This window comes from Onychostoma macrolepis, chromosome 05 (genome assembly GCF_012432095.1).
Source record: "Onychostoma macrolepis isolate SWU-2019 chromosome 05, ASM1243209v1, whole genome shotgun sequence".
Classification (NCBI taxonomy): Eukaryota; Metazoa; Chordata; class Actinopteri; order Cypriniformes; family Cyprinidae; genus Onychostoma; species Onychostoma macrolepis.
Window position 1 is genome coordinate 45,580,310 of NC_081159.1, and position 27,844 is coordinate 45,608,153.

At 39.5% G+C, this 27,844-nt stretch overlaps 1 protein-coding gene across 1 annotated transcript in view; it reads left to right on the plus strand.

Annotated features, from left to right (window-relative positions):
- Nucleotides 1–27,844, plus strand: part of trabd2a (TraB domain containing 2A) — a 70,325-nt gene that overhangs the window by 32,766 nt on the left and 9,715 nt on the right. The window contains exons 3-4 of the mRNA XM_058776450.1: nucleotides 8,166–8,312; nucleotides 8,879–9,053. Of these exons, the coding sequence (XP_058632433.1) occupies nucleotides 8,166–8,312; nucleotides 8,879–9,053 (322 nt within the window). The remainder of the gene's footprint in view (nucleotides 1–8,165; nucleotides 8,313–8,878; nucleotides 9,054–27,844) is intronic.

Genomic DNA, 27,844 nt, shown 5'->3' on the forward strand with positions numbered 1-27,844 from the left:
TGGATGAAACCCTGATGATGAGGTTTGAGAGAGAGCTTTTGTGTGTGTTATGACTGTCTAACACTGAGACGAATCAAAGCCAAACTCCAGTCACAGAAGAAATGCGTGCACACACACACACACACACATGGCGGCTCTGTTCTGAATTAGCGTGAGTCTGAGTTAAGCATGTGCGTCTGAAGCTCGCCATTACGCGCCATGTTACTCGTCTGCTGGAGTAATGCACAGGCAGGGCATCGTGGGAAAGTTTCCCAGTTTATCAGAGTCCATTCACAAATCCTGCGGCCACACTGAGTGCTATCGCCGGCGGTGCGCCGCAAGCTCTGGCTTTGTTTGTGTGCTTAACTGGTGGGAAACATAGTGCGGATGATGTCATGAGAAAGAGGTTTGTGTCGTTAACGGCGTCCATTAGCGCGGGACTGAGACGACGTCCATCACTCACAGCCAGACGCTCCACAATTACAGCAGCTGACATCCTCTTCACATGTACGATTAAAGGGGTCATCAGATGCCCATTTCCCACAAGTTGATATGATTCTTTAGGGTCTTAATGAAAAGTCTATAACATGCTTTGGTTAAGATTTATCAATGTTAGTGTAAAACAACACCCTTTTACCCTGTCAAAAACAGCTCTGTTCACAGTAACCTGTTCTGTTGCATGTGCCTTTAAATGCTAATGAGCTCTGCTGACCCCGCCCCTCTCTTCTGTGGGGTGACGAGCCGTTCTCATGAGACTGTAAACTATAGCCGCATTTAGCCGCGAAACTTGCTAACTAGCACATTATTAGGAAAGGCGATTGGCAAAGATTGGTAAACTTATACTCACTTCTTCTGGATCACGAATGATTTGCGCGAACATAGACGCATTTAGGTAGATCGGGGGCACATTCCCTTCAAAAACAAAAGTAATCCACTGTGTCTTCAGCGGCTCAGGTATGTTCATTATTACATCCAATAACAAAACAGCTTAATCGCTTAGGAGACATTCTTGTCTACACCTGCTCCAGCGGTGAAACAATGGTGGTCTGAAGACAGCTCACTCAGGGTGGGTCTAAGGTAAAACACTAGTGTCAATCAACAATCGTGGGCGGGGCCTGGGTCTGTGTGATGTCACACAGCCAAGAAGCTGAAAACAGCTTGATTTGAGAAAGGGGATATTATTTATAGGGATTAAAAAAAAACACTGGGTGGATTTTTATCATTATAGGGGTTGTGTACACACACTGCCAACACACATTTATGTTCAAACAACATGTAAAAGTGAATTTTGCATCCAATGACCCCTTTAAAGCCAGAATATACAGATATCTGAAGACTGAACAGACTGTAAACGCAGATGTGTGTGGCATTCAGATGTTCAGATTCATGTTCAGAGTCTATATAACCATAGAGTTTATATAGCTATAACGATAACTCTTATCATTCTCACCAACACACGTTGACGTTTTGTTTATTGACGCTTTTACAACATTGATCTGACCTGTTCAATAGCAAATTGTTCATGACTCTGATTCTGAATATGTGCTGACAATCTTGGAAGTTTGATCATTTTTCAGGACTAAATGCCTGTTCACACCAAGAACAATTACTAGATCCACACCACAACTATATCAATAACGACACACAGGAACAATATCATCAGAATCACTTTCAACAATGAATTAACAATAAAAACATTGAATCCTTAGACTTTAAGAGCTCAAGCATTTACAGTTTTTTTTTTTTTTACAATCGCTAGGACACACTTCTTAATACTATAGTCACTTTTCAAAACTCTTCACACAGTTCTCCTAACCATCTTTCACCTCAACACAGCAGTTCATCTCACTATCAAAATGCACTAAAATTACCAAAACATTTTATATGTGTCTCAAATCAACTCATTCCTCCATAACACTAGCAAACAAACACACTAAACACTTATAACACAACCACCTAAAACACACTAACAACATTATACAATGTTTGCTTTTGTAAAATGGCTTTACAAAACAAGAATGACACTCTCTACTGTTTATAATTCACTGCAGTAAATGTTACATGCTCCATGTTTACATTGCAGGACAAAATTATTCAAAAGTTTTTATTTTATTCCTAAGACTAACACTTGTGAAGATGTTCAGCTACATGATAATATTTGATTTTTTAAATTCAGGATATTTTTCTATATGAAATTACTGAAGAAATGTTGCAAATTTCTGTCTTATTCATTTTTGTACTGTGCTAGGTTTTGAAAACAGTATGTACACATGCAAATTGGCTTGTGTAGTACATAAAGTTTTGGTGGCGTTTGTGCTGAAGTGATAAAAGAATTCATGTAATCTGACAGATGTAGTCAATGAATGCATTTTGTGCCAAAGCAAAGCAGTTTAGCCCACAGAGACTGATGTTGTGCTCGCTGTCTGAAGAGGTCTGAAAAAGTGACCTAAGTATTGAGAAATGTGTCCTAGCGATCGTAAAAAACTGTAAAGCGACAGACGACAGCAGCACACGCTTACAACAAACAGAATGATATCATGCATTGGTGTGGACGCTAATATGGTTATCGCTATTGTTTTTGGTGTGAACGGGCCTTAAGACTAATATTATTTCAGCCCTGTCACAGACTTTCAGCTGATTTGAGTGTTTGGGAAACCTGTTTGGACTCAATCATCTGTATTATTTCTGTGATTGTGTTCGGTGCAGAAATCACACACTCTTCAGCTCTGTGGAGTGTTTTCAGCGTATGCATCGTAACGCAATGGGCGATTTCCATCACAAAGCTAAATTATTGACTTTCATAGGGCCGCAGTGCTTTGATATGGACGCTCTCTGGTTCCCGCGCGTGTGAATGTGGCCAGTGACCCGCAGAACGGACACAACGCATTCGTTCAGGCCTGGCTCTTTCATTCAGCGCCTCCTCCTCCTCCGTGCCGTAATTTAAGGGGCTGAAAGGCTCTTTTGCGCCGCTGAAGATGCTTTGGCTGTGGCAGATGGAGGGAGTTTGGGAGGCTAGCGGGGTGGCGATAGGCTAATTTGGGCAGCACAAAGCCGGCGCGCTTTCAAATGCAGAGCAGGAGGCTTTGATGAGCGCGGGATGAAAGAGCAGGGAGCCCAGCGGACGACGGGGGCCCTTTGTCCCATACAAGAAGGCATCTGCTGGGCTTTGCCCTCCTCTCTGGGACGAGCCCCTCCAACTATGACGGACGGGGCCAGAGAGTGTCACCGGCGCTGATGAAAAGAGCTCGAGTGTGTGTGAGTGTGAGAGTGATGTCCCCACAAGGATAGTAAAACCTGAAATTTTTGACATTGTCATTGACACCGCAGGCCGCTCCCCACTAGGGGAAAAAAGTATTAAAAATAGTAAATGATCTGAAAGTGTAACAATGCAAACAGGTTTTCTGTAAGGGGTAGGTTTAGGGTTAGGGGATAGAAAATATAGTTTGGTCAGAATATAAGTAATAGACATCTATGCAAAGTCCCCACAATTCACAGAAACAAACGTGAGTGTGTGTGTGTGTGTGTAAACACTGGGGAATTTCATGGTGACACAATGGTGAGCTGCAGCAGCAGCAGAAGCAACAAAAAGCGGCAGCTAGAACTAATTGAGAGAAACTCTCCTCCGCGGAGCCTTTGATCTGTGAGAGATTCACTCACGCTTCAGCAGAACCTCCTTCACGAGCGTCAGACACAAACACTTCTGCTTCTAGTCAGTCTTCACTAGTACTAGTCCTCATATACTGATCAAGCCTCTGAGTGTAAAAGCTGAGTGTGTAAGTGCAGTGTTTGTGATCCATATGTGTTTGTGTATGTTGTTGTGCTTGTACTTTACTACGTGATCAGACTCACTTTAGACAGTACAAATCCAGCTATCAAACACCTGCAACACCATTTACATTTTCTGATAAAGTAAAAATATACATTATAAAGTGATTTTTCAAAGTTAATTTTTCAGCTGCACTCCAAAACTCCTTAGAAACCAAAAACCATCCCTGTACACATATCACAGCAGATTTTTTCTTCATAATGTCTTAAAATGTCTATATATTACAGAAATTACACACATGTGTTTTATTAATTATTTAGCACCTATTGGAATTGCTCCATTTATTATTTTTATTATAATTTTTATTTTACTTCTTCTTCTCCAAAATGAATTGCCTTTTTGAGGGCCTAAACATGCTGGAAAACTCATATAACTTTGCACACATGCCAGAAGTGGTGAATATTTATGTCTATTATGGGTTTCAGAAGTGAATGTGGCAAAATGGCTCGATAGCGCCACCTGTACATGTTCAACGAAGTGCCCCTCAAGCTATGTTTCACGTACATGTACAAAAATCGGTACACACATGCAACGCAACGATACCTACAAAAAAGTATCTTGGAGCAAAATCCAAAACCAAACAGGAAATCAGTTATTTTGAATTTTCTCAGCAAATTTTGTGTTGATTTTTCCATTTTCAGGTGTTGTATTTTTTGTTATTGTAATTATGCATATTTCTTTTTCTTGTCGTTACATTACAGTTTTGTTTTTAACACTTTGGTAATATTGTAAGTTTTGCTAGTTTTCAGAAAGCAGTGAAATCCGCGAAGTCTAAGTATTTTTCTAATTTAATTGCAAAGTATCATCATTGTTCTAAAGCCTAATTTTCTGTGATAAATTCTGTTTTACATCCTCCTGTAAATGTGATTTCAAATCCCTCAGTGTCATTATGTGAAGCCTTCTCAAGGTTTTTCTGTGATAAGATTAATACTCTTGAGATCTCAGTTGCATCCTCTTGTTAATGTTTCACCTAAATTTTGCTGCTCTTCAGCCATATGGAGTGTTTTTGATCCAGTTTCTCTCCAGTATCTCAAAGAAATTATCGACCATTTGAAACCTTCCTTCTGCTCTCATGATGTTCTCCCTCCACGTATTTTAAAACAATTTTTTTGACTCGTTTGGACCTTGTTTGGTGTCTTTTCTGAATAAATGTTTAGTTTCAGGGACTATACCTGATAGCCTCAAAGAAGCTTCTGTGACATCTCATCTCTCAAGAAACCTTCTCTTGATGCTAGTAATTTTAATAATTTTCGACCCATCTCAAATCTTCCGTTTTTCACTAAAGCACTGGAGAAAACTGTGTTTATTCAGCTTCAGTCTTTCCTTTGTGCAAATCATATTTTTGAAACTTCCCAGTCTGGTTTTAAGCCTCTGCATAGCACAGAGTCTGCTTTATTATGGGTCCTTAATGATACTTTGTTGGCGACTGACTCTGGTCACTCCTAATTCTGTTAGACTTAACCTCGGCTTTTGAAACAGTTGATCACAAAATTATCTTATCTCGACTAGAATATTCTGTGGGCATCAAGGGAACTGTTCTTAGCAGGTTCAAATCATATTTAACAAATAGAAGTTTCTCCGTCAGATTGCGTATTTTTTCTTCATTGCCTGCTAAACTTTCCTGTGGAGTGCCACAGGGTTCTATTCTCACACCCATTCTTTTTTTCTTTGTATTTACTTCCTTTGGGCTTTATTTTCAGAAAGCATGGTGTATCATTTCACTGCTATGATATTTATCTACCTCTGAAGCTAAATAAACATGCTGCTCTGGAATCTCTTTTTGCATGCATGGATGAAGTGAAAATGTGGTTCTCTGAATTTTTTTTTATTTCTGAATGAATCAAAAACCGAGGTTATAGTCTTTGGCCCTAGTAAAAATTCAGGGAGCAGAAGTATCAATCTGGACTACCTTGCTCCTTTTACTTCTTCCTGTATTAAGAGCCTAGGTGTTTTCTGGGATCAGAATCTTAAATTTGATAAACAGATAAATGCGGTTATCAGTTCCTGTTTTTGCAGCTTCGCCTTCTCTCCAAAATTAAATCTTTTCTCTCTGTGAAAACTTTAGAGATTGCTATCCATGCGCTCATTACATCTCGCTTGGACTACTGCAACTCTCTTTATTTTGGGATTTCTAAATCTTCTATCGCTCGTCTCCAATTAGTACAAAATGCCGCTGCTAAATTCCTCAAAGGACAACGTAAATTTGATCATGTTACTCCAATTTTGAAATCGTTGCATTGGTTACCTGTGCATATTAGAATTGAGTTCAAAATTCTTCTCTATGTTTTTAAATCTATAAATAATCTGGCACCGAGCTATTTATCTGATCAACTTTATCCTTACAATCCTACACGAAATCTGAGGTCTGGTGATCAAAGACTTCTCTCTGTCCCCAGATCACGGTTAAAGCATTGAGGGGATAGAGCCTTTGTGGTTGCTGGCCCTAGGCTGTGGAACAGCCTTCCAGCCTATATCAGATCGGCACAGTCTTTAACTGTTTTTAAATCATCTCTTAAAACCTATTTCTTTTTTATTTGGCTTTTAATTCATTGTGAGTTTATGGTATGAATCTGAGGGTTGCCCTGTGTTATGTCTTTGTTTGTTCAGCATTTTGGTCGGCCGTGATTGCTGTTTTTAAATGTGCTATATAAATAAAACAAACTTGAAACTTGAAACACATAGTGATACCAGTAAAGTACACTAAAATTAAGTTTAAATAAAAGATTATTAGAATATGTTAAGACTTTCTACTCTTATCTCTTTTTATTTCTTTATCACTATTTGTGAAATGCACTTGCGATTTCTGAGTGAAAATAGTAAATCCTAGAACATTTTTGTCAGTGTATTTAAGCAGCTTTAAGAGAAGCTGTTTGGATGTTAAAGGAGAGTTCAGTTTATAAGGAATGATTTGAGACAAACGTTATCATCTACATTCATGCTGGGTTAAGATGGACTTTGGCCCACAATGCACTGGGGCTTGCAGGGGCCAGACGCATAAACTTCTTTGACTAGTCTTACAAGTTAATCATCTGTTTTTTGTTTTTGTTTTTTTTTCTTTACTGTAAGACTAACCATAACTTTATTTTACTGTTCTAATCTGAATCTGAACAGTAAGACCAGTCTTTGGTTAGACTAGCTCTTAAAGGGATAGTTCACCCAAAAATCATCATTCTGTTATCATTTACTCACCCTCAGTATTACTAACATTCTTCTGTGGAGCACAAAATAAGATATTTGGTCACACTTTATATTAGGTGGCCTTAACTACTATGTACTTACATCAAAAAATAAGTACAATTTACTTATTGTATTCATATTGTATTGCAAAACACTTTTGCTGCTATTAAGGTGGGATATGGGTAAGGTTAGGGACAGGTTAAGTGGTATGGGTAGGTTTAAGGGTGGGTTTAGGTATAAGGAACAGGTGTAATTATAAATGTAATTTCAGAAATTAATTACAGATGTAATTACAGAAAAGTATTATTGACAATATAAGTACAATGTAAGAACATGTATGTACACAATAAGTGCATTGTACCAAATGTTTAATTTAAATGTAAGTACATAGTAGTTAAGGCCACCTAATATAAAGTGGGACCAGATATTTTGATGAAATTCAAGAATGTTGGTACCAGTTTCTGTTCCCATTGACTTCCACTGTAATTGACAAAAAGTACAATTAAAAAGGCAGTGGGAACCAAAACAGTTGAGTTACCAACCCTTTTAGAAAATTAAATATATTTAAAATACATTTATTTCATGCTAAGTATAGTTCAAATCTATTAACCTATTTACTGACAGACAACTTGAGACTTACTGATATAAAAAATTATAATTAAACTTTACTTGGCATACTACTTGTGCACGATGCATGTTTCTTAATATTTAGTCTAAAATGTATTTTAATGTCACTTTTGATGAGGATTGTATGATCTTTGAATAATATCAGACTTAAAAGCAAAATATTTAAAGTGTATCTGAAGTATACTTGCAATAGTTCCACTTTAGCGCAATAAAAATATACTAAGTATATATTTAGTTGGACTTCAGCCCTACGTCTGCACAATTAAAGTGCATTAAGTACAAAATTAGTTGTTCCAATTTAGCAGGCTTTAAGTATATCAGTTTAGTATACTAAAAGTACAATTGCAGTACATTTTATTAAGTGCATAAGTATGAAAATGTATTTGTAGTATACTTAGCATGAAATAAGTATATACATTTTTCACTAGGGAACAGTCTTCAGAATATCTTCTTTTGTGCTTCACAGAAAACAGTCAGTCATGCAGGTTTGGATAGCATGATGGTTCTCTCTTGCAGGTGTGCAAGATGAACACTAAAGCTCTGGTTTGTGTTTCAGGTGATCTTTGCTCTGAATCAGACGCTCCTGCAGCAGGAGAGCCTCCGTGCCGGGGGTCTACAGGTGCCATACACCACAGAGCACCTGATCAAGCACTACAACTGTGGAGACCTCAACTCCATCATATTCAACCATGACACCTCACAGGTACTGAGGTCCTGTCACGCCACTGACCGCAGTCTGACCGTCCGGCTCAATAGAGTCACAGTGCATGAAGTCCTCCTGGACACTTTTCTTTTCAGTTTATTCTTATGAAAAGATTATTCAGATTTGATTCTTATGAACAGATAGTTTATATATATATATATAAGCAATACCACACATTGAATTTACATAAACATACACATTACATAAACGTGATATTTTGGCAAAACTATCTTCTCTGGAATAAATAATAGATTAATGAGACCAAAGATTGTTAGATTCGTTAGATTTACCCAATATGAAATATAATTCATGTTTAACCACTATATAGACATCAGAGCCAGTGGTAAATTCCAGAAGATCTGGTCGAGGTGAGGCGCTCTCTCTGCGGGTTCATGAGCGCATAACGACCGCTGTTTTTTTTTTTAACCCAACTGTTGGTTGAAAACAACCCAACTGCTGGGTTTGTCATTATTTTACCCAGCGCTGGGTTGTATTTAATCGATGATCAATATTTCAGGATGGATACACCCATCCCTTGCAACGATATCTGTGTGATTTGCGTCCAGGTGCCGAATTTCAAGAACGCAACACTGCCGCCAAGTGAGCAGGTGACGGCGCAGGAGATTGAGCGCTACTTCCGACAGGAGCTGATCTACAAGCGTAACGAGCGCATGGGCCGGCGCGTCCGAGCGCTGCTGGAGGAGCACCCCCACAAAACCTTCTTCTTCGCCTTTGGAGCAGGTCAGTCTCCTCCTTACACATCTTTTGAAGTCTCTTTCCATCTGCATTTTCTGTGTGGGTTTGTATTTCTGTGGGGTTAGTTGAGTGTGAACGGCCAGAGGCATGTTTTCTTCCGGTTTGAGCATGTGACTCGCGGTCTTTGATGTGGCTCGTTTTTAAACTCAATATGCAAATATCCGCCAGCGGATGGTTTTTGAAACACTGCTGCTAAAAATAATGGTGAGCTCATGTCGCAGAGATTAAACCAGATTATGCTCTTTCTAGGAACAAATCTTGACTTCAAAAGCCCTGAGAAAGTTTGTGGCCGTAGTCCTTTGATGAAGCGTTACAATAACCGGCTCTCTCGCGGTTCACCGTGAGGTCATGTGTTAGATCAGCGTTAAAGCAAACGATGTTGAAATCTGATTAATGCTACTCAGAACAAACGACGCAAGTTATTTTAGTAGCGGCCGCAGCACTCGTGCAGTAATCGCAGTTCTGTTTATTTAGAGCAGAGAAACTGGACTAACGGCCATAAACACATGCCACATATTCTGCTTCATTTAACTCCAGATTGAAAACAGGGAGATTATAAACAGGAGGAAACTCTGCTCTGATTGACCTCTCAAACTCTCTCTATGTCTCTCTCTCTCTCGTGTGTGTGTGTGTGTGTAAAACGCTGCAGTGCTTTTACTGTCGATGGCCCTCGACTGTGAAATTTGAGCCTGCTGAGGTGTTACTGCGTTACTCCAGTGGTTAATTATGCTGAATAGAGTGCTAAACACATTATTATTTGTGCTGTTTGCTTCTGTCTTTTATAATTTTCTACAATTTTTTTATAATAGTTTATAATATCTTATATATAAATACACTGCTGTTCAAAAGCCTGGGATCAGTAAGATTTTAAATGTTTTTATAGAAGTATATTATGCTCATCAAGACTGCATTTATTTTATCAAAATACAGAAAACAAAACAGTAATATTGTGAAATATTATTAGAATGTAAAAAAGCTGTTTTCTATGTGAATATCTGTAATTTATTTCTGTGATCAAAGCTGAATTTTCAGCATCATTACGCCAGTCTTCAGTGTCACATGATCCTTCAGGAATCATTCTAATATGCTGATTTAAACTATTTATACTTTTTTCAAAATTCTTTAATGTATAAGAAAAAGTTAAAAAGAACAGCATTTACTCAAAATAGAAATCTTACTGATCCCAAACTTTTGAATAGCATTGTATATCTTCATGCTTTATAGTTGCTTGCATTTATCAGATCATATTGTTTACATTTTGTAACAATACAACAATCAAGCAGTTGAGATTTGCTATATAGTATATATCACTGTACATGAGTGGAATGTATATATGCAGATAAAGTTGGATACACTTTTAACTAATATTTAAATTTTTCAGTGATTTAAACAATTGAGCAGTTGAGATGTGTGGCATATATTGCTTTACATTTAGTCATTTAGCAGACGCTTTTATCCAAAGAGACTTTCAAATGAAGACAATGGAAGCAATCAAAATCAACAAAAGAGCAAATAAAAAAAAAAATTTTAAAAAAGAGCTTTATGTGAGTGTAATGTAGGGCTAAACGATAATTGTGAAAATGTTGTGATATGAAAAAAACACGATTTTGTCAACCGTGTATGGCATCAAAGTACAGCAAGAGAAAGCGTAAGGAGACGTCCGCTCTCTTATTGCTCTCACGGTACTTTGATGACACACACAACGGTCGGTCTAGCAGCGCTGCTTCAAGTCAAACACATCTAAGCAGTCTTCAGAGGAAGCATCAAGTTGGCATGCTACAGTGTTTGTCTGTCCAAAGTTGACAGACAATGTTTAAAAAGTGCAATCCACATGTTTACATATATGTTTATTACAGTGACTTTGAATTACCTAAATACTGCGTGTGGTAAAGCAACAGCTTTGTTTTATATTTCTGTAATCTACTTTAGTTTGTGTGATTTGTTACTGACTTTCATATTAATATTTACACCAGGCTTATTTGTCGGTGCTTTATGTTGTCATAATTATTACATGCTTACAAGGCTGGAAGTTCAACAAATCAGTCAATATACTACTGTGATTGTAGTTGTTAAATAAAAATGTCATTCATATCAATTCATGCATCACCTAATTTCATCGTAACATATAGGCCTGGCCTACAGAAAAGAACATTTATGTTTAATCTATCTAATAGTGTGTTGGTCATACTATACAATGATTTATTGCTTGTCTTTGTTGAATAATACAGAACATAAAGAGCTTTAAAAAATAATTGCATATTAAATCACAATTAGATTATTTTCCAAAATCGTTCAGCCCTAGTGTAATGTATATGTTAATGATGTGAATAAACCATTAAACGTCAGTGTGTTCTTGCGACAGTAAGCAAACACCTAAAACATCTTAGCAGCTGCATATCAATAAAGAACTGAAGAACTGAAGAACTGAAGTTTGTGGGGTTGAACGGGTAGTTAGTGGCTGGCTAGTTAATCTAGCTGTTGTGTTGTAAGTCAGCAGTGAGTCGCGTGTTTGGTGCAGCAGTTTGTTTAGTCTGTGGGTTCTGAGGTTTGTTTGTTTGACTGGAGCTGATAAGATAAAGAGAGCATGTTGATCAGGGTTAAAATAACAGCAGCGCCGCGAGACAATACTCGCAATTAGCATTCCATTGTGTGCCGGCGCACCTCATTAGCACTGATCTCAGGTCAGCGAGGAACGGCAGGAATGTTTGTGTTCTCAGACAAACGCTGTAATCCTGTCAGATCCACAGCTGAACCAATCAAAGGACATCAGAACGAGATCATGATCACCACAATACTGGACTTTGATTGTCAGCAGTGGTGGAAAGAGTACTAAGAAATTGTACTTAAGTAAAAGTATTGCTACTTAAGGAATAATTTACTTGAGGACAAGTAAAAGTACTGAAAAATAATATGACTCAAGTAAGAGTAAAAAAGTAGTTTTGCGTTACAAAGTACTTTAGTATTATTTTTCTATTTTTACCCAAAATGAGACGATGTGAGCATTATGGAGCAGGGTCAACCCTAACACCCATGTACTGTAGTGTCTGTTTCACAAGTGAGAGCCGGGAAATCCCTTATATGGACAAAAGCATCAGATATCACTATAATAACATGCAGATAGAGACGCTGTGACTGATGAAACATGGAAGACAATAAACACACAGCTGCAATGCAATGCTAATTGACATAGCTTGTTTCACAGTATAGAATTTTATAAAATATATTTTCTGTCTCTCTGTGATAAGAAGCAACATGGAACCACAGAAGCTAACTGTTTCAAACACGACTGATGTTATATAGTGATTTTGGAGCAAAACATGAAATTAGTCTCATAAATTGTCATGTTTGACGCTATGTTAAGCAAACATACCCATTCCTGTTGCCAGGAGCAACTGTTTTGTAACTAATTTTGAAAAGTACATTCACGTATAAGATTATGTGGTTGTTTTTAAGAAGGGCAAAAGTAAAGAAGGGTAAGTGAAGGTTTAAAAGAAAAGAAAGGGTCCAAAACAGTGTGAATAGAAAGGTGCCAGTAAAAAATAATGTGGGGTATGGGTAAGGTTGAGCATCATTTGAATTTTAATGATTCTGATTCTTGTCAATTCCTAATTTAAATTCCAATAAGGTAAAAAATAAATAAATAAATAAAAATTCTTAGATATCATCTTATTGCAAAATATTTCATAGTTAGCTGAATACTATGAATGAAAATCAACAGGCTAAAGAACACTTACACAAGGATGTGTGTGCAGCAGAGGAAACAGCACATGACTCTTATTGACTTGAATGCTTTAAAATCACATTGAAAGTGTAGTTTGTTATAATAACAAAGATGGACGAAAAAACAGCATTTTATTTAACATGTTAACCCATACCTAGGCTTGGGAATCCAAAATCTATTCTAATTCTGGAATAGGATGCTTAAGGTCAGGAAACGCCTACTTGTTATAAAATTAAAATTTCAATTCCTTTGTGCGCATTTTAATATGACTTTAAACTATTCAAGCAAAAGAAGACTTGTGCTCTGTTTTCTGTTCTGGACACACAGGGGCATAGCATCATTTCAGAAATGTATTTAATTTAACAAAGTACAGTACATTCTTATGGTTCAGTACTTTATTTTTAAGGAAAGTATTTTTATTGTCTTTTTGCATATTGGTAATACAGATATAATAACAAAATCAGTACTCTTGATTGATTTTACTGCTGGATAGTGAAAAATGTTTTTGCTTCAACACTTTTTATATTTCTTTATAAAGTTCAGCATTATGCACTGTTATATTTATTTTCGTTCAAGTATCTATTTTAAAAACTGTCGGTGGTTTAATCAGTTATTGGTCAGTGCGGTTTTAATTATCAGTTCACACTTGCATATAATGAAGGTTATGCGTATTTGGCGGTTAGGACAGGAATAGATGTAAGTGTGGAGAAGGAGTGGTGGAGAGATGCTGGAAAACTCAAGGAAAAGAGGTAGATCTGCTGTGTATATATACACCTCTTGTTAATTAGGTTAATTATCTGAACCTGCTCCTCCCGAACTTTGTTAATAAAACATTACATTTAGTCATTTAGCAGACGCTTTTATCCAAAGTGACTTACAAATGAGGACAATGGAAGCAATCAAAACCAACAAAAGAGCAATGATATGCAAGTGCTATAACAGTCTCAGTCAGCTTAACACAGTACACGTAGCAAGGTTTGTTTTTTAATTTTTTTATTATTATTATATAGTAAATAAAAAGAAAACAAATAGATAGAATTCAAAAAGATTAGAGCTAGTGTTATTTTTTTTTTGCAAGTGCAAGTCTAAAAGGCAAGTTTTTTTTTTTTTTTTTTTTTTTTTAATAATAGAATTATAATAGAGAGTGCTAGAGTTAGAGGGTCAGATAAAGATGGAAGAGATGTGTTTTTAGCCAGGAGGGAACAGTTAATGCAAAAGTCCGTGAAAGTGATTTTGTGCCTCTTTGGGATGAACAATAAAGCAACGTTCACATGCAGAACGCAAGCTTCTAGTTTTGTAGGCAAATATCAATGCCTTGAATTTAATGCGAGCAGCTATTGGTAGCCAGTGCAAATTGATAAACAGAGTTGTGGTGTGCGTTCTTTTCGGCTCATTAAAAATTAATCTTGCTACCACATTCTGGATTAATTGTAAAGGTCTGATAGAACTGGCTGGAAGACCTGCCAAGAGAGCATTGCAATAGTCCAGCCTGGACAGAACAAGAGCTTGAACAAGGAGTTGTGAAGCATGTTCCGAAAGAGCATGAAAAGTAATAGAAGTCTGTGGAAAGTGTCCACTGTCACGGCGCACACAGCGGGGAGGAACGAGGACCACGGAGACGAGGATAAACTCAAATATACAGTCTTTAATAAAATCCAACAGGGCAAGACAAGGCAGAGCTGAGACATACAGGAACACAAGGAACGTAACGAGTAGACCAGATGAAAACTAACTGAACAGACAGGAACTTAAATACAAGGGATAATTAATCACACAGAGTTGAACGGAATCATAATCAAACTAAACAAGGACAGGAAAATGACCAAATAAGGAAACAGGAACTAAGACAGGGGTAAAACAAAACCAAAACAGACCATAAACGTGACACCCACAATTCACAGAAACAAACGTGTGTGTGTGTGTGTGTGTGTGTGTGTGTTATAGTGAGTGAGTGTGTGTGTGTGTGTGTGTGTGTGTGTGTGTGTGTGTGTGTGTGTGTGTGTGTGTGTGTGTGTTATAGTGAGTGAGTGAGTGAGTGTGTGTGTGTGTTTGCTGCTACAGGAAGTGTGTGAGTGAAAGCAGAGAGCGCTGCACACTAACAAGGGTTTGTTTCATGCGCCGCTCCTGAGGGCTTTTCTTCACAACACACTCGTCCAGAGAAGAGTGTAAGCGATCCTGTTCCTCGCTCTGCATTCACGCTGTTCTGGGGGCCGAAGCTTCACGAATCCAGAAACAGTCAGAGTCTGAAACTTCAGTTTTCACATGTACGCTGGAGTATGCAGAGTGTGTGACTCCAGCTTCATCAGCAGCACAGCACACACTCCCTGAACACACACTGCAGCGTATGTGCCACTCACACCTGCACCGTGCAATGCTTTCACACTAATTAGTTTGTCCAGAATGTGGCAACACTGAACCGAGCCGTCGTTTCACAGTCAGGAAGAAGACAGAGGAGACATAACAACACCAACAAGCTAACTGACAATAGTTAAAGGGGTCATATTATGCGATTTCTTGTTTTCCTTTTCTTTAGTGTGTTATGTAGCTGTTTGTGCAAAATGCTATTTTCTTGAAACTACATAAAAACCCTTGTCAGACCAACAAAATTACCCCAAATGTTGTCCCAACTAGTCAAACACCGTTGTCTGAATAAAGAATTTCATATTGTTGAAATGTTAAGGCTTTGTGAGTTCCCAGCATGCATTGCAGCATGAATAAATTGTAAACAAGTAAAAAAGTTCACAGAACATAATTTGAGATGCATTGGAAAAGAATTACAAGTATTTTTAACTAACAAAACTGTGTTAGCTGAACAAAAAAGAGATGTGGCTTGGGTTGAGTGAACTTGTTTGAAGTTAAGTCAACTTTTCATTTTTTACTGTGTGTGTGTGTGTGTGTGTGTGTGTGTGTGTGTGTGTGTGTGTGTGTGTGAGGGGAACAGGGTCACATCACAGCAGAGTGAACAGCCTGTCAGAAATCATAGCACGTCAGCTGTTTTAACCGGGGCTTGTGTGCAAATACATAACGAGCTTCATCACTGTATGTCACATGACTCTGTTCAGCTCTCAGGCTTGAACTGATGGTAAAACTAACGACCTTATTAACTGTCTTGATATTTACTTTGAAAGCTGAAGCTCACGATTATGGTACATTTCTGATCGCGCGTGTGGTGTTTGGCCAATCACAATGCACTGTGTCAGCTGGCCAATCAGAGCAGACTGTGCTTGTCGGAAGGAGGGGCTTTGAAGAAAATGATGCGTTGAGAGAGGCGGGGCATAGAGGAACTACAATAATGTACAGTATTTGAAAAATTTATTTTTTTGAAAATTAAAGCATGTCAACATATTCTGTTACACCAAATACACCAAATAATGATCTTTAAAATAGCATCATGTGACCCCTTTAAAGTAAAAATACTTCATTAGTATCAGGGATACTAGGATACAGGGGTGTGTCTGGATCCATCGTAACACACAGGGGAACCTCAAGCTGAACTAGAGCAATTCAGACAGTAACAAATATTCATACAAGTTTTAATTTAAACGGCATTTTATTTGCCAAAAAAAAAAAAAAAAGCAATGTTTAAAACTTTATTTTGTTTTATGTTTTATTTTTGATTTGATTTAAATAATTAAATTAAATTAAAAGTTGTATGCATTCATTTTATTACCACAGATCATTTATAAAAAAATAAAAATAAAACTTACAACACAGAATTTCTTGTGAAGAAAAAACAACAATATTTTATTAGGCCTTATTATTGTTAAAAGTTTAATAAATTCTCAAAATGTTAAAGTTTTATGAATTAAATGTATTAGACATCTTTTTTGATTGATTATTATTAACTTAATTAAACCATTAAAATGGAATCCAGAACACTTTAAAACCACAGGATACATGGAATTTGAGAAAAAATAAAACAGAATTGGCAGGATCTGTCTGACTGTAATTCTCATCACTGAAAGAGAAGATTGGATTAGGGAAAATGAGCTGTTGTTTACTCCTGCTGGAATGATCTGTGGTGTCGGGAAATATGATGTGTAACATCTGGAAAGGATCAGAGATACGTCCATCGGATTCCTAGTAAACCAGTGCGTTTATCCTGCGCTTCAGGTGACGGAGAGATGGAGATCAGCATCAGCGCTTCGCCAGACTCAGATCTGGTGTGTTTGAGCAGTTTGACCCGAGGCTCAGAAACTGCTGTGTTTGTCTGATTGCTGACCGCAGCATCAGGTCAACATGAAGACTTTCTGAACGCTGAAGAGCCGATCGCTGCGTCTGTGATTACTGCTGCATGAACGACTGTGAAACACAAATGATTGAAAAATATAGCATTTAAAAGTAGAGTTTTAAAGTAAGTTTCAAGAACTTTTACTTCACTAGATTCCATAAATGATATAGCATTACTCGGTTGAGCCGGATGAACCGATTCTTTTTGAATACTGGTAATTTCCGAGTGAAAACTGTTTCAGAATAACTCCTAAATCCATTCGATCCCTTCATCCCACGTAACTGGAGACCGCTCGCAGCTCCAGCGATGCACTGAGATCATGTGACCTTTGACCTCTGACCCCTCGTGACCCCGAGCTGCAGCACCTGGAACAGGGTTTTATGTTTTTGCCTGCAGACAAACTGAAGAGGAAAGCGCTGCTTGTCCATTTATTAGCGGATGAATGAGACGGCGTTCTGTAATCCCAGCATGTGCTTTTCAAAAAATGTTTAGTAAATTTAGGCAGATTTTAAAAAATGTAAGCAGCTTTATTTAGAAATAAGAATTTAAGAAGATGTTTTTTTAAGCAGATTTATTTAGAAACGAGCACAGATGCTTTTCAAAAAATGTCTTTATATTTAAGCAGATTTAGAAATGAGTGCAGATTTATTTATTTTTATTATTATTTCAATATATTATTGGCTGCGCTGCTTTTAATGCAGTTGGACGATGGTTTAGATATGATCTCTTAAGGGCTTGTTTAAAAAGATTTTTTCCAGAAAACATTTTAGAATTTAAAATATTTTTGTAATCGAAACCTATTGTGTTTTTCTGTTTTATTTTATTGTATTCATACAACTCCTGTGTAACTGGTAGAAAATGTACAAAAGCTCTTGTCACGAAACTCTGCTCAGCTGCTGACATTTACATTCTCACTGATGCATTTGACAGACTTATTCATCTAAAGCTACTTGCATTGCAATCAAGGTATGTACAGTATTTTATCAGATCTTGCTTTCACTGGGAATCGAACCCATGACCTTGGTGTTGCAAGTGCCATGATCTTCTGCTTCACATCGCATGACATGTCTGCTACTGACTTTCCATTTCTTCGTCCATGTTTTGTGATGGTGTAAAATACTGCGGTGCAGTGAATGCTGTCGATCAGCACGGCTCGCATGATTAGACTGACGGCGCAGATCTCGCTCCAGGATTAGATGAGATTTAAACAAAGTCTTGACACGCAACGTGCCGTACATGCGAACATCAGCGCTGCTGTTTGTTTTCACACTGAAGCCGTTCCCTCTTTCATCCCTCCGTCGAGCTGAAACCATCCTGTGAGTGTCGGCCTCCGCGTTCAGCTCTGCTTTGTTTGGCAGCAAGAGACACAGAGAGATCGTGCCAGCGATACGCAATCCCACGAGAACGAGAAACCAGCCTAAAACACCAAACACTCACAGCCTCGGGATTATTTCAGCTCCACACACACACATACAGACTTTCAGTCACACTCGGTATGAGGCACATCTTCACGTCTTGCTGTAAATCCAGTGCATTAATGAATAGTTATAAATTCACCTTCATGTCGATCTGAAGCCGTGGGACTTTCCAAATGTTCCAGCTGCTCTTTTCCAGACAGTGAAAGCAGACTCGTGAATGAAGCTGCTTCATGTGTTTGTTTGTGATCTTCATGTTCAGTATGAGCTGCTGCTGGAAGAGAATGAGATTCAGCGCAGATCCTCCTCAGTTCCTCGTGTTATATTTGACACAACTGTTTGGCTCAAAGTCCCCAAGATATACAGTATATGCAATGTCTGCTGTAATGACAGAGCAATTAACCTTTTTATTTACAGAAATTAGGATTGGCAATAATTAAAGTAAAAATAATATAAAAATATATATAAAAACTTACTCGATAACTGAATATTTTTTTAGGGTTTACACTTTTATTCCCAGTGAATTTTAATGACTTTTCTAGTCATTCATTTTTTTTAAAAAGTGTAATTATATAAAATTAATTTTTACCTTTCACTTTTTCATGTTGTATTTTATTTTGTATTTATTTTTTTATTTTTTCACTCACAAATCCAGGTTTTCCATAAACTTGAGAACTCTGGTTCTGAAGTAAAAATTTCCGGTAAAATCAACAGATGTAGAGGTGACAAAATATGGTGTCATCTTACATCTTGATTTTTAGCTGTTTTGGTTGATTTGTAAGCACTTTAAAGGCTGTTTTTGTGAGGCTTGTTTTGTCTCGTGTGAAGCCGCTGCTGTATCTGGTCTCCGGTCCGAGTCTCTGGTCTTTTCAGCTCATGCTGCTGTACTTTGACTGGTTGCCTGTGTAAAGTCTGAGCTCTTTGTGGAGCGTTTCCTGGTAAAGCGACCCGTGTCTGTAGAAGCGTATCTCACTCTGGCATCGCAGGGCGTCACATTCCCGCTTTTGTGCACTGCGGTCATTCCCTGTCTGTACAGACTTCACTCGTTCACCCTCAACATCAGCAGATTCTGCTGAATGAACGCTGGAATTCTGTCTTTCATTATAATTGGGGCGTTTGAGGAGCGGATGTTATCAGTGTATCTGCCCACATGTGTGAGGAAAAACATCTGGTGTGTTCAGACAGGAGATTTCACAATCACCGTCTTTAGTCTCTCATAGCTTGTATTCCAGATTTCACATTTCGTTCCGTTTACCTGTGGAGCAGTGATTTTACTGTTGTTTTACTGTACTGTACTGATGCATTGTTCATTTGATGATATCCATGCGATCGAACAAAGCATGTTTTGAGTTAAACAAGGTTCTTGTTTGCGCTGTTTGAGCACGATAGTTGCTAATGTTTATCAATAGATTTGGTGCTATTATTACATAAGCAGTTCTTTTTTATTTCATTTTTTAAATTGTATTAATAACCTTTGTTTTAATCATGCTTTTTAACACTTTATTTGCACATTTTTAAAAATCAGAAGTTTGGAATAATTACACATTTTTTTATGTTTCTGAAAGAAGTCTCTTCTGCTCACCAAGGCTGCATTTATTTGATTAAAAATATTGTAAATAAATAGCTAAATATGTTTACAATTTAAAACAGCTGTTTTCTGTGTGAATATGTGTTAAACTGTAATGTATTTCTGTGATGCGCAGCTGTATTTTCAGCATCATTACTGCAGTCTTCAGTGTCACATGATCTTCAGAAATCATTCTAATATGCTGATTTACTGCTCAAGAAACATTTCTGATTATTATCAATGTTGAAAACAGTTGTGCTGCTCAATATTTTTGTGGAAATTGTTATACATTCAAAAGACGGGGATAAACAAGAAATGATTTTCATTCATCGATGCATTAACTGTGTCATTAAAGATTTATAATGTTACAAAAGATTTCTATTTTTTAAAAATGCTGTTCTTTTGAACTTTCGACTCAAAGAATCCTGAAAAAAAGTTTCACCTCTTTCAAAAAGAAATTTGGAAAATTAAATGAAGCACAACTGATGTGAACAACACAGCTGTCAGTTTTGTATATGTGCTGTTGTGTTCAGTCTTGTTTTTTTGGAGTCTGTGTCTCCGTCCCTTCAGTGTTTCGTTAGCGACTGACAGCTCGTCGTTTTTCACCGAAGCGCTGTCGAGAGCCGCTCACACAGGACTGGTTCTCTGCTTTCAAGCTCTCAGTATTAAAGCATGTTAACTGCCATTAAACATTCCTCCACGGACACCACTTCCAACAAAAATACCTCAGTATTGTAAAAACATGTGCTGCAGTTGTTTTATTCATGCCTTTAGCTCGTCGCCCACTTATCAGAGACTTTAGAGCGACCGAGGAGACTCGAGACGAGATGAAGCTCCTTTTAAGTTCAGCAATAACAACATTTAGAATTCCCTGTGACTTATGACATTTCCTTGACTGAAGGAATCATGACTTCAGATTTGGACGGAGGAGCAGAGTATTAATGAGAGTGCTGAAATAACACTGGGAGATTTTATTTGGCTTTGCTTCTTTGTTGGACTTTATGCAGCATTTACCTCCAGCACCACGTCTAATAATCCAAACTGAAGAAAAACGCGTTTATGCCAAGACTCGAGCTTCCAACAACAACTAACTATTCATTGCACCTTGTTAAAATCAGCAGGGTGTGGCTTTGAATCGAATACATTTCCGACTTTTGAATTCATGCATTTTCTGGCGCATTTTAATGGGAATAATGTTGGACATACAACCTTTTTCCAATGCTGGTAATTCCAGCAACATTTCCATAGTGTTCACATGAGTTTATGAGAAGAGCTTATATGTTGAGTTTATAGATGCAGGAAACCCCCGAACAAGAATATTCTGTCTAGTCTAGGAATAGTTGACCTAAAAATGAACATGTGCTGTAAATGTGCTCACTCTCAGTTCATCTGAGATCAGGATGAGTGTTTCTTCATCAGGTTTGTAGAAATGTGTCTCTGCATCAGTGTCTCAGCAATGGATGCTCTGCAGTGAATGGGTGCCGTCAGAATGAGAGTCTGATAAAAACATCACAATAATCCACAGCACTCCAGTCCATCAGTTAACATCTGGAGAAGACAAAAGCTTTAAAGTTTAGAGCTGTTTTGTCTTGTAAACACTGCTTGATCTGTGCAGATTTCTCTCCTGATTCAGACCAGAACACTTTTTCACTGGAGGAAGCGTTATTATGGATTATGGACTCGGATTTTTGCCAGAAGAAATGGTTTAAAGATAAAAACATCGTAATGATGGATTTGATTCTTACAAACACACAGCTTTTGGCTTCACAAGACATTAATTGATGAACTGAAGCAGTGTTGGGGAAAGTTATTTATAAAAGTAGCACATTACAATATTGTGTTACTCTATAAAAAGTAAATAAGTAATTACTTAGTTACTTATTTGGAAAGTAATGCATTATGTTACTTTTGCATTACTTTTTGTCACCTGAGCTGGGATTGCTTATTTATTTTTACTAACAAAAACACAAAAGCCATGAAGATAATTTGTGGATTATTGTGATGTTTTTATCAGCTGTTTGGACTCTCATTCTGACGGCACCCATTCACTGCAGAGCATCCACTGCTGAGACAGTGATGTAATGACACATGACACAACTCATCCTAACTTTGTACGGCCTGAGGGTGAACACATTTTCATTTTGGGGTGAACTACTTCTTAAACTCCATGAAGAACTCATTGTGTCAAATGCTCCGCTTTAGTCTGATTTGCTGTGATGTGGCAGACAGTGATAATTTCCCTATCTCGGCACTAGACTGTGTTTCTCTGGTCCTGTAGGATTACACTGGACAGCAGGGCTGTGGATTTGACCCAGTGGTTAATTATCACCATCAGCTCTGGTTTTGTCCTTGGGTCAGTCAGAGGTCAGCGCAGGAGCCGCTCTGTCCGGCTGTTAAATATCAAAGCTCAGCCTCGGCGAGTCTGTACATTTTCAACATAATTACCAGGTTTACCGGGTTTAGGGGTTTCTCGACTGGTGGCATCAGGATAATGATAGTCGTAGTGCAGCGTTTTATTGATGCACAAACCGCACATGTAATCAAACGCTCATTCTTCGTGTATCAGCATTAATCGGAGTTTAATTCCAGATGATCTGCGTCTGTGGACGAAGACAAATGATAGCCGTGGTTTAGTAAGTCCATAATCTGCCCATAAGCAGAGGCTAAATATAAGACAAATGAGACGTGATATGTGTATTAGCTGGAAACGTCTGCTCCGGTTAGTGACGCTGAGGTTTCTGTGGGTTAATGAAACGGAGTGCTGCTTTATTTCTTTTATTGCAAACAGCAGCATCTGATTAATAATGGTGAAAGAAATACTAGCTGAGACAGCAGTGGGTTTCCAATCACATGTTCTTTCACTGAAAAAAATGATTGTCTTCTTCTGTAATTTTGTCATGTTTTCCAGCACAAATAGCAACGCAAGGCAAGTTTATTTATATAGCACATTTCATACATAGTGGTAATTCAAAGTGCTTAACAGAAAGAAAAAAAAATATATTTAAAAAAAGTTTTCATAAGAAATATAAAGTTCTACTTTAAATATGAGGGACATAAAAGGAAATTATAATAAAAAATGCAAAAATAAAAGGAGGATTAAAAATCGAAACATTCCTTGATAAAGATAAATATTAATTAGGGAAAAAAAATTGTTTTCTGAAAATGTATCAGAATTTATGCATAAAACAAGAACAATATCTGCCAATTGGGTCAGAAAAATTCAAAGGGAAAACAAGGCTCCATCAGCAGATATTTGTTCTTGTTTAAAGCATAAACTCAATTAATTTTTCAGAAAACAAGACTAAATATTTGACGGAATTTTGCATCTCAAGTAAATGTATCTTGATTTAAGAATGTTTAGATATTGTCCTGGAAAATTAGACAAAAATTTGTCAAAAAAAAGTGTTGTTTTATGGTTGGAACAGACTGGAAGAGATTATTATTGATAAATCTGTGTGTCTGTAATGGTTATAAACAAAAAGATGCTTTGATGAGACAATATAGGATCAGTTTTTATCGACTTCAGGGTAGTTAATGCTCACTAATGGACTAGTTAATGATGTCTTTAGCGTGGCAGGATCTCCTACGCAGAGTAATGTCTGTGCAAACATCTGCGCCTCCGCTGCATTTATTTATCCAGCATGCGCCTTTCAGCTCCAGCTTGACATCTCTAATATAAATATTACGGCATGTGGAAAAGAAACTCCGTTAAAGATGTGCCATTTGCTCTAATAATCGGAGCGCCGCTGAAGGACACAGGCTGCTTTCTGGGGTCTGGATGTCTGCGGAGCGTTTCCACCTGATGGCATGAATGCGCTCAGTATGCGACGGGCCCTTAAGAAAACAAGCGCGCTAAAAGCCTGAGCTCAGGAAGTTTTGAATAAAAGCTTTTAGGTGGTTAGCGGCTCTTATCTCAGCCATCCATCGGCTCTTCGCTCTCTGCTCATTGACTTTGGCGTGTTCTCAACCGCTCACTCATCGATCAATACGGCCATTCAGCACTGCTGAACTAGTACACAGCACAAAGTACACAGCACAGAGTACGCAGCACGTGGTCGCGGCATGTAGTACGCAGCACGTAATACGCAGCACAGAGTCGCAGCACGTAGTACGCAGCACGTAGTACGCAGCACATAGTACGCAGCACAGAGCACGTAGTACGCAGCACGCAGCACGTGTCGCGGCACAGAGTCGCAGCACAGAGCACGTGATGCGCGGCACGTGATGCGCAGCACGTGGTCGCGGCATGTAGTCGCGGCACAGAGCACGCAGCACGCAGCACATATGCAGCACAGAGCACGTAGTACGCAGCATGTAGTACGCAGCACAGAGTACGCAGCACGTAGTACGATGCATTGTTGCAGAAATTAACTAGATAGTTGTGACTGATTCCTGAAACCGTATTACAGTTTTTTTCAACTGCTTACACACATTTTAAAAACTTTGCCTCTTTTTTTAAAAAACTACACACAAATCGTCTCGGTTACATACGTAACCCTCCTTCCCTGATTGAGGGAATGGAGACGTTATGTTATGATGACAAATGGGGATTCTCTTGGGATCCCCAATCATCTCTGACTTTAAGAGAAAACGGCAATGAATATTGGCTAGTGGATTTTGAATAGCTGAGCCACGCCCCATGCATACGGGTATAAATAGGTGACAGGTGCATCCACTCTTCAGGTTTTACGCTGAGGAGCTAAGTACTTGTCCCTGGCCGCCAGCGATCATTCAAGGTTGTGGCATGGGGACATAACGTCTCCGTTCCCTCCATCAGGGGAATGAGGGTTACGTACATAACCGAGACGTTCCCTATCTGTCGGTCACTACGAGTTATGTCATGTCGACAAATGGGGTCCATGGAAAGTGCTACAAACTGAACCCCGTCACAACCTTATGGCATTGCAAATGTTGACAAGCAAGCGTGACAGACTAATGCCATGCAAAGGTTGTAACCTTCCCATCGCAAATTCGCTGACCTTGGTACCCACAGGGACCACAGGTGAGTACATCGCTGCTGGAGATAGCCAAGCTACTGTTCCTTTCCCCACAGAAATTTCTTAACAGAAAGGATTTCAACCTTCAGTGAAAGATTGCTTCAAGTCTTTCCTATTTGTTCTTTACAGCTTAGCAGTAACGATGGGGAAGCGAGCATTCCGGAGAAGGCCACATCCTACCCGCAGTGAGGTAGCATGTGGAGACACTGATATGGACTGACCCAGGCCTGGGGCAGTACTACATACGGAATGGGTCTCTGAGGCAGGTCCTACCTGAGAGTAGGGATGGAACAACTGCCAGCAGAGACTGTTAGAAAGGTGTAGAAAGTAGGTAGAAGGTATAAAACTTACCGTGGAAGAATACACATATGGGATTGCCCGAAGGTAATCAAGTCATATGGACACCTAGCTCAGTAAAGGGGTTCACCATCCCCGGGGTTCACCGTCCGGGGAACTTTACTGGAGGAGGAAAAAGGCGCTTGCACCCCCGGGTGATGGGGAATGGCGCAGCAAGCGTGACACCGGCCAGCTCTTCCCGCTGATTGCCTGTTACCCAACACACGGGAAGAAACTGGCTCAACGCAGAGACTGTAAAAACTCGTGAAGGTGTTCTGTGTCGCCCAGCCCGTAGCTCTACAGATGTCTGCCAGAGAGGTGCCGTGCGGGTCCCCTCTGCAGTCCAGCCAGGACAACGTGACTCCAGAGGAGATGGCGGGCGAGTTGTGACATGCGACGTGATCGTAGACAACACTGCCAGTTGAGAACGAAATGGTCGCAGTGTTGACCATGTGGATCAACAAGTGCTAGCCAAGCAGCAGCAGCCGGACCGCCGCAAGGCTAGTAGCACTGCTTGGCTTGGTGTACCGACAGGATAGCCATGGCATGCAGGGCAGAGGCGGCCTGACCCGCAGCACTGTAAGCCTCGGACGCGAGAGCGGCCATCAGCTTACAGGCTTTGGACGGGAGACGAGGACGATTCCTCCAAGTGGCGGCATTTTGCGGGCAGAGGTGCACCGCAACCGCTCTCTCTACCGGGGGAATGTCCGCTGTGATGGATCGGTGGCCCTCCCCCTCATTATCATCACCACCCCGTCCCTTATTCGCCGCCCTTCACCAGGCTCCCGACGGGAGTGGGTGGATGAGAGGAGGGGCGTGGGATCAACATGGGCTGGCGGCGTGTGATGAGGCACAGCTGGACTGAATGAAGCCTCATCACCGCCGCCGTGCCGAGCGTGCCTCTCCTCGAGAGACTGGTCTCTTCCCCCGTGCATGCACGCTGGTGTCCTCGTGGGTCCAGGAAGGGAGCGTAGAGGGACTTCCGCGCCACCAAGATGTGAGCTGCCGAACCCGTAGTCTGGAAGAAGCCGCGCCTGTGGACCACCAGATCCCCCGTTTCGTTTGGATACTTCTTCCCCCTAGACACTTTATTTTATTGATTTTTGTTTAATAAAAGCCTCTCCGAGGCCTGACGCCACACCCACTGTGTCTGTCGTTAGCTCCTCCCGTCACACCGCGCACACCCTGGTGAGGATGGAGGAGGAAGACGAGCGGCTTCTGGCCATAAAAGGGGCCGTCCACGACTTTGTTAGCTCCTCATGCACCACCGGAAAGAAAGGCACCGGAGTAGACTGCGGTCGTGATCCGCGTCCTGCTCCGAGAAACCAATCATCCAGCCGTGAGGACTCTGGACTGAGCGGTCTGTTGACCTCCAGCCCGATGCTCACAGCTGCCCAGGCAAGCTTGACCGTCAACTCCGGGTGTGATTCGGCGGTGGCGACAACACCTGAGGGTGGCAGCCCCGCCGAATCTTCATCCTTGGAGGACAATAGCCCATCCCCCAATGCTGCGATTGACATCTGAACATCCGAGGGCACGCCGAATGAAATCCTGGCAGCCTCGTGAGGTGGACCAGTGAAATCATCCGGGAACCGAACGGGACGATCGCTGCGTGAGGAATAAGAGGTCCGCGGGGACGTGCCCGGCGGAGAAGCTCTTATTGTGACCCTCAGATCTCCCAGAGCGCCAGCCGGCGGTCCTCTGCTCGAGCCAGAGAGACCGGGACAGTGGTGGCAGAGGCTGCCACTCTTTTTACAAAAGAGAGGCGAGATCGCAGCGATGCCATGCTAATAAGCCCACAATGCACACAAAATGCAAAATGCCTCACATTTCTTGCAAAATGACACGCTGCTTTCAAAATATCACAAACACATCTCAAAAACAAACATTTGCAAACACCTTTGCCATAATATTAATTCCCGTTAGATTTGTGTGTGTTACATAGAGAATTATGTGTTGTGTTTTGCAAAAAGTGTTTCATGAAATTGAAAACTGAGTCAAAGGCTGAGAATCAGTGTCTGGTTTTGCAGATTTGGTGTGTGTTCTGCTGTTTGAGTGACAGCTTTCAGAAACTGTGTGACAAGGAAAGATTTTGTGTGTAAGCAGCTGAAAAAACTGTAAAAAAAAAAAATAATAATAATAATTGTGTTAAAATAATAATAATTGTGTTATTTACATATTAATAATAATATGTAAATAACACAAACACACACTCACTATAACTCACACACACACAATAACACAAACACACACACACGCACATGTTTTTTTGGGGGGAATTGTGGGGACATTCCATAGGTGTAATGGTTTTTATACTGTACTTACTGTATGTGCTATTGTCCTACACCAACCCTACACCTAAACCTACCCCTTACAGGAGACTACAGGCATTTTTACTTTCTCAAAAAAACTCATTCTGTGTGATTTATAAGCGTTTTGAAAAGTGGGGACATGGAGTAATGTCCTGAAAAGTCACCTTCACCTTGTAATACCTGTCATACCCTTGTCA